Source organism: Schistosoma haematobium, chromosome 6, assembly GCF_000699445.3.
Source record: "Schistosoma haematobium chromosome 6, whole genome shotgun sequence".
In the NCBI taxonomy this organism is placed as follows: domain Eukaryota; kingdom Metazoa; phylum Platyhelminthes; class Trematoda; order Strigeidida; family Schistosomatidae; genus Schistosoma; species Schistosoma haematobium.
Window position 1 is genome coordinate 5,304,251 of NC_067201.1, and position 7,863 is coordinate 5,312,113.

General features: G+C 34.5%; 1 protein-coding gene across 1 annotated transcript; it reads left to right on the forward strand.

Annotated features, from left to right (window-relative positions):
- Nucleotides 1-6,582: 6,582 nt before the first annotated feature.
- Nucleotides 6,583-7,134, forward strand: MS3_00008376 (uncharacterized protein; the record flags this gene model as incomplete). Its single annotated transcript, XM_012944890.3, has 1 exon — nucleotides 6,583-7,134. One exon carries the CDS (start codon nucleotides 6,583-6,585, stop codon nucleotides 7,132-7,134), a length of 552 nt encoding a protein of 183 aa, XP_012800344.3.
- Between the last annotated feature and the right edge of the window lie 729 nt (nucleotides 7,135-7,863).

Consider the following 7,863-nt stretch of genomic DNA (forward strand, 5'->3'; position numbering starts at 1 on the left):
TTTTATTTTGTATAAGCAATTCGAATTGTTTTTTAATGTGAGTCAGTCAGTCAGATACAAGGTAGAACCAGGTACATATATGTATCAGTCCAAGTTACCACACTTTATTATCACAACAAGATGAACACCGGATTCATAGAAGTAGTTAATTCAATGGTAGTAATATATAAAAGCAAGATTGTGTATAAGGATATAGTACAGGAAGAAAGAATTCGTTGGTAGGAAGAAAGATATATAGCAAATTTAATCTCACGGTTTAAGGGAAGACAGAGAGTGTATACACCGAAGCAATTGTGATCGATTCTGAACCATGTCACACATAGTCTCCAACCATTGATTACGACAGTCACGTGGACCCCAACCAAGTAGTCTGCATCTACCAAAGTGGCTCAGACCAGGCTTAGAAATGTACGTAACAGGTTACTTTAACACAGATTCATTTAACACATAAATACATTTGCACAATCGTTTTTTGATAACTAAAATGAACAGGTTTCAGTTAACGAAATTTCCTTTTCCATGATTTCGTTTATGTAATCTGTACAATCGTATTTATAGTCAATTTTTTCACACAGAAATCTATGATAAAGTCGAAAGATTTTGGATCATTCAACAATGTTACCAAATATAATTATCAGAGAGCAACATTGCCCTGATGATTGTAGGCATGCCATAGTAATGAGTATGAATTAAAATGAAGCCTAAACCAGATAGTTTCTTAATGATTGCCATCATTCACTTAACAATATCTTCAATTATCGAATATGAGTTGCGTAATAGTCGCTATGATAACAAATAAGTAGTGACTGATAGAAATGTAGAAGAAAACTGTCTGTTCGATGAATACGCACAAAATGGGGAATAACCAAATAACTAATGAAGATAACCTCAAAAATAGAAAGGCGTCCTAAGACGATTATAAAATAAGGATTTGTGGCGGCCCATTGATCTGACTCCAATTTAGAATGTATGAATGATTGTTATCGCTGATTCTCGTATATAATCGTCGACTTAAATCGCGTTATCCAATAACGGAATTAAATAAGTCGAATAACGAGAATTGACTTGAGAATACATATATTTCGTACATGAAGTGAATGAAGCACAGCAAAGCAAAACGACACGTATGGAAGATGGCTGGGAAGCCAACTCCATTTCAATTAAGCGTTACTCAGTATTTATAGTCAGACAAAAATAAACTACAAACATGTGATGAGTCATGGGACATGAAGTGTACACACATATACGCTCATATATAAAAACAGTCAAGACTAATAAGTGAATAATTGACAAGGTCAAAATATGACTCAACTAGAATGAATAAAATGGAATGTCCGAAAACTAGAATATAAGATATATGGGCTTAAAATAATGACTGACACTACATAGCCCCCTCGTAGAAAATAGCACATTTAAAAAATGTCTGTTTTCGAAAATAACACTCAAGTGACATGAAGCTAACGTTAACAATAAGTAGCGAAAAAAATTGTACAACACTCGATAAAGTACAGCGTCACATGAGGGGCGAGTGTATTATATGAAAATGTTATACTTATGCAAAAGAATACATGAATATCGAAAAGGCGCGAACAAAAATGGAAACGTTAGCATGCGAATATGAGAAAATTAATGAGCGTACAACAAATTAACATCTACTAATTCTATGACTGTCTGAACGATAAAATAACAAGTTTGTATGAGCAATTCAAAATATCGTGAAAATAGTAATAAATTGTTTGTGGGTATGACAGGGAAATAAATCGTCAAAATGAGTACAGTAGAATACGACAGAAATTGGTCTGTGATGTTGACAGAATAGTGAAATATGCGAAATATATGTTCTGTTGAGCCGCAGCAGAATAAATAGCATCGACTAGCTATGAGTGAATTCGAATTTAAATGCGTAGTTCCCGTTTGTAGGATGATAATAGGCAAGTCGTGAAATGATATCTGCATTGACGGGTGATATTAGTTGCTGTACTGCAATTGATAAATCATAAAATTTGAAGTCAGTGAATGTTGTCGTCTGCATTATGACAGATGCATTGAGTTATCATTAACTATGTATTAGTAGAAAAATGACCAGAGGAACAGAATGGTGACTGAGCAGACGAAATACGTAGAGTCGAATTCCTTTTTGGTCATGAAGCCTAGAGTGGTTTGAGGGAGATGCGCTCGATCTCGTTTGTTATAAAACCGTACTAAGGCATGACGAAAATACCAATACATATGATTAGCGATGGCGACGTATGAGACTGACTTGGATGTAACGAACAAGAGTGTATCTTTGAGAGACTAGCTCTAAACTCTATGTTCTGACATGCAGTGCGATGTGAATAGAATAGTAGTTGCAGTACTCGAATAGCGTTTTTGGGTAATTAATGATGCGGCATACAGTTATGCATGTGAAAGAATAGATAAGATGAACGTAATGATTTCTAGTTAGCTAGTTAGATGCATCCACAGACATAATAGGAGGCGATTTCGAAATGAAAAATGTATGTTATGATAACATAAATTGCTGACCTCGACTAAGTGAATGAATGTAATATTAGGTCAAAATGACATGGAAAAAATTGGAACGAACTCACTTAAAGCAGGAAAATTTCATGTTTTGGATAGTAAAAATATTCCAGTGAGTTTTGAATGTCATAAAGTGGAGTGGAATTTTCATAAAATGATAATTTGTTCGGTGAGTAATATGATTGCGAAAATGTCAATTTAGTGACAGCACGAACAAGATTAATGATTCCACATTCGGTCATGATATTGGCAATAATGTAATAATAAGCATATAATAACTTGAATCGTGATGGAACAAACCGACGAATGGATCAATGAGAATGGTTGACATGAGTACAAAGTATCGATAAGATAATACGACATGAGCATGTCCATACCATGATGCACAGGCTTTGCTGATTGCGTCGGATTGGATATTTCGCTGGCTTCGCTGAGTTTGTTCGTCGAACGTATAGAGTGCAGAAGTTCCTTCATCGACGTAGCCTGCTGCGTTGCGTTCGTCGTCGGCGGGCTCACCAATGTTGCGGCCCATTAATCTGACTCCAATTTAGAATGTATGAATGATTGTTATCGCTGATTCTCGTATATAATCGTCGACTTAAATCGCGTTATCCAATAACGGAATTAAATAAGTCGAATAACGAGAATTGACTTGAGAATACATATATTTCGTACATGAAGTGAATGAAGCACAGCAAAGCAAAACGACACGTATGGAAGATGGCTGGGAAGCCAACTCCATTTCAATTAAGCGTTACTCAGTATTTATAGTCAGACAAAAATAAACTACAAACATGTGATGAGTCATGGGACATGAAGTGTACACACATATACGCTCATATATAAAAACAGTCAAGACTAATAAGTGAATAATTGACAAGGTCAAAATATGACTCAACTAGAATGAATAAAATGGAATGTCCGAAAACTAGAATATAAGATATATGGGCTTAAAATAATGACTGACACTACAGATTTGCCCTTGCATTACTTGAATACACAAAACAAACTTGAAGTGGTGAACTGAATAAACTTCTAACATAAGCAATTCTCTAGACTGAGTTCTTTTTGAGACAGTTCGTTTAACTTTGTAGATGATCTCGAGATCCATTGAATACCGGAAATCCCTGGGCAGCTTTTTCTGCCCAGTATTGAACTCATATTCAGTGCGTATTCATGACCCTAAAAAGACTTCTAGAACTGGTTTTCAAGGGATTTAAATTCACTAAAAACTTGTCTGAAGTGCGACGAATAAGAAACATTGGAAGACTAAAATACCATTCATTTAACAATGTCTTCAATCATTGAATATGAGTTGCTTAATAGTCGCCAAGATAACAAATAAATAGTGACTGATAGAAATGTAGAAGAAAACTGTCTGTTCGATGAATACGCACAAAATGGGGAATAACCAAATAGCCAAAGAAGATAACCTCAAAAATAAAAAGGCATCCTAAGACGATTACAAAATAAGGAGTTGACCTTGCATTACTGGAACACACAAAACAAACTTGAAGTGGTGAACTGAATAGAGCTTCTAACATAAGCAATTCTCTAGATTGAGTTCCCTTTGAGACAGTTCTTTTAACTTCGTAGATGATCTTCACATCCATTGAAAACCGGAAATCACTGGATAGCTTTTCCTAACTAGTAATGAACTCATAATCAGTGTGCATTTATGGCCTTAGGTCTTTTGGTTTCGCGGTTAGCACCTAGACCCCAAACCATTGAGCATTTCTTGCACTCATCAATTCATAATATTACGTGACTATCTTTCACCGTACATGGTGTATAACTGTCGCACATTCAACAAGTTTGATCTCCATTAGTCACAGCTTCTCTCTATGACTCTAAATCATATGCTCACTAGTAACTAGCCTCAGCACGCGATTTCTAAAGTTCTGGTGAGAAGCTGTGATTAGTTGTGTTCGTCTATGCCGGATGTAAGACAGATACCCACCTCATGCTATGAAAAATAATCGCACAGTATCGGGAATTGTCTGAGGTTAAGCATATATACTACCAGATAGTGGCTCAATAATCTAGAGGTTAGGAGTCTCCTTGTGAGACCAAACCTTTTGGGTCTGATCCCCTTTGGTGGTGTCCTGGATGTATATTGCTTAGGACGAGGAAGGTGTCTTGTGCTATCATCTGGTTTCCTGTGGTAGTCTAGCTAAAATCAGTTTGTTATTTTTAAAATGGAAATGAAATATTTAAATAAGTATTCCGTGTTACTTAGAATGATAATTTGATATTTAGATAAAAAAGCAATAAGGCACATTATTTGAATAATAAATATTAATTCTCATATTTACTCTGATTCGGGTTTTTACAGCGGAGTCCTTTTTTTACGAGATGAAGTTGTTAATCTCACGTTCATTCCCTCCCTCTCCTAACCCAGGCTTAGGACTGGCATTAATCATAGAGGTACTGCTAAATGATGTTGCATTTTACCAAACTTTATTTTTTAAAAAAAGAACCATCATGGTGATAAACAGATTTAATAAATTGAACTAAATTTACCTCAAATATTAGTTTTTTTTTCAGTAATGATCCATTCAAGTGATGGTATCAGGTAAGTTCACTAGGTTATAAAATGAATGTTGATGTGAACAGTTGACATTGATTGAGAATCAACACCAAAAAGAAGTAGTGCATACATACAAAGAATACCTTGATGATTGTCAATACAATAATAATAATAATAATCACATAATTTACTTTATTTTATTTATGTACATCACAATGATAACCAGTAACAACTGATTGACGTATAGTTGTCATGGGAAACATAAAAGATGATTATAAATTTGTGATCATATTTAAAGTATTTAGTAGAATAGATCTTCTAATTAAAGAAATTGGTAAGTGTAACAATACTCCTTGACTATATGATTTTAATTTCTAACTAAAATATGATTAAATAAGTTTTCCACTTGGGAACAAATAATTAACTGGTTACATCATAAATGGATTCGAAACTGAATAACAATTGAGGTTACGTAGAAGCAGAATTATATGTCGTTGCTAGTTGATCAGTAGTTATTTAAAGATGAAGTCAACAAGAAATAATTATATAAAATAAACTATGAATGGAATACAACACCTTAATTTCATGCATATAGTTAACAGATAATGTAGAAGATTTGTAGCTCAGATGAATGATTTTGAAGAAGTTTTGTTCTCTGAGCTGAATAATTTGGTTGTGGAACTTTCATTGTTCTTCTAAACGACATCATCAGCACAAAGAAAAGATACGAACTATATATATGGAAAAATTTGAACACTTCACTTCTACCTGAAGTTTGTGTTGATGACATCGTTCAGAAGAGCGATGAAAGCTCCATGACCAGATCATCCAATTCAAAGAAGAAGTGACCATGAAGTAAACAATATCAAGTGAATTTAATATGAACATACATTGTAATCTAGTTTCTTAATAAATAAACAGTAATATTATATCAGTAGGGGTTTTTGTGGATATTATAGTAATTTAATAGTTGAGTACATCAGTCAATTGAAGCTGGAACATCTTGGAAAACCTGGGAGCATTGGACGACCATTTCGTCCTACTGTGAGACTTCTCAGCAGTGCGTATTATTAATAAGAGAAAACTGCTTCAAACATTATTATTCATTATTACGTCATAACATGTATGCATTCTCTTTTGTTCATCATAAACCAGCATTCGAAACACCATCCATACACATTTCCATCTGAGTATTTATTCTGTAATTAAACAGTGTTTTATCTTTCTTTCCATGTTTCAAGTGAACATATTGAACAATGCAAATCAACAATTTGGCCACACATAAATTCATGTCATCTCTATCCATATACATAATCATGATGAGTTGTTGTTGTCAATTATCACAAAGTATCGATTTGAATGGATTGAAAAGTAGCGTTGGAAAAATAGCAGATTATGAGAAGAAATTAGGACAAGGTATTCAATTAGCAAATAATTACTTAGGATCAAGTAATCTACCTAAATTAAGCAGACGTCAACTGCAGTCGAGTTTAATGCAAGGTGTACAATCATATGGCCAACAGCAACCGATGCAACAACAATCGCAACAACAGCAACCGCAACAACAACAGACACAGCAACAACAGCAACCACAACAACAACAATCACAACCACAACAACCACAACAACAACAACAATACTACTCATCCAATATGATGATGAAGAGACAAATGGGAGGGAAAATTAACCACAATTCACAACAACCAATGAGCGCATACTCCCAATATTCTAATCCATACGGAGCACAGAGTGGATATGGACAACCCATTGGTCAATCACAAATGATGAAACGTCAATATCAGTCAAAACTAGTACAAGCTTTCCATCCTTCACAACAAGGTCAACAACAACAACTACTACAACAATATGGATATCCACCCATTCAGCATTACATGCAAATGGGAGGGATAAATATGCAACCTGAACAATTCCCACATTTTCAACAACCTCAATATTACGATAACATAGGATTTGATGAAAATCAACAAGACAGTTATGAGCCTGTTGATGGGCCATATGTATATGATGAAAACGCTGAACAATCGCTTATGGGTGGTGTTGTGAAACGTGAATTGAAATAGACTGAAATTAGATTGAGAATGGATGTGTTGGTAAAGATTTGAATGGAGATGAGCAAGAATGCTGTGATTACTTAGATAAATATTCACTGTTCATCTTCGTGTGTTTAAATATAATTGAATAGTTGCATTTCTGTTCAGTTTTGATTTTGGTAATGTGATCAGGTTTGGGTTTACTAATCGAGCATACGTTGAAACGAGATTCAATATAGAACAATGTTCCGATTTTGATGAGGAAGATCACTGGTGTTTTATTGTTAGTATGCGAAATCTGTGCCGTTTCGTTTTCTTGTTTGTTTTGTAAAAATCTCATCTTATCACTCAGAAGATGTTGATTAGTCAGTTTGACTCACTGGCTGACTTACACGAATAATCGAATTTCATCATGCCATAGTTGAACTGTTTGAACTGTCTCTGTTCGATATGGATGTAAGCCATCGATTGTGTTGTTAAGACTTTGATTAATCGAATCATCTCACCAGATTGATGGAAATTAAACTCTCCCTTCGTGAGGAGTTTCATGTTGACAAGTCACGGAGTCAATCGCGAAATCAATCAATGTCATACGAAAGTGACACTTGTAGGAACAATTATGTTGAACATATTTTCATGAACATGACTAGTGTGAGATATGAAAAGCATGTCTACTAAACACATATCCACTACAACAAGCAATATAATTATTTTATTAATAATGCAGTGAAGATTAATACAGTTGAGCCTATTGGATGA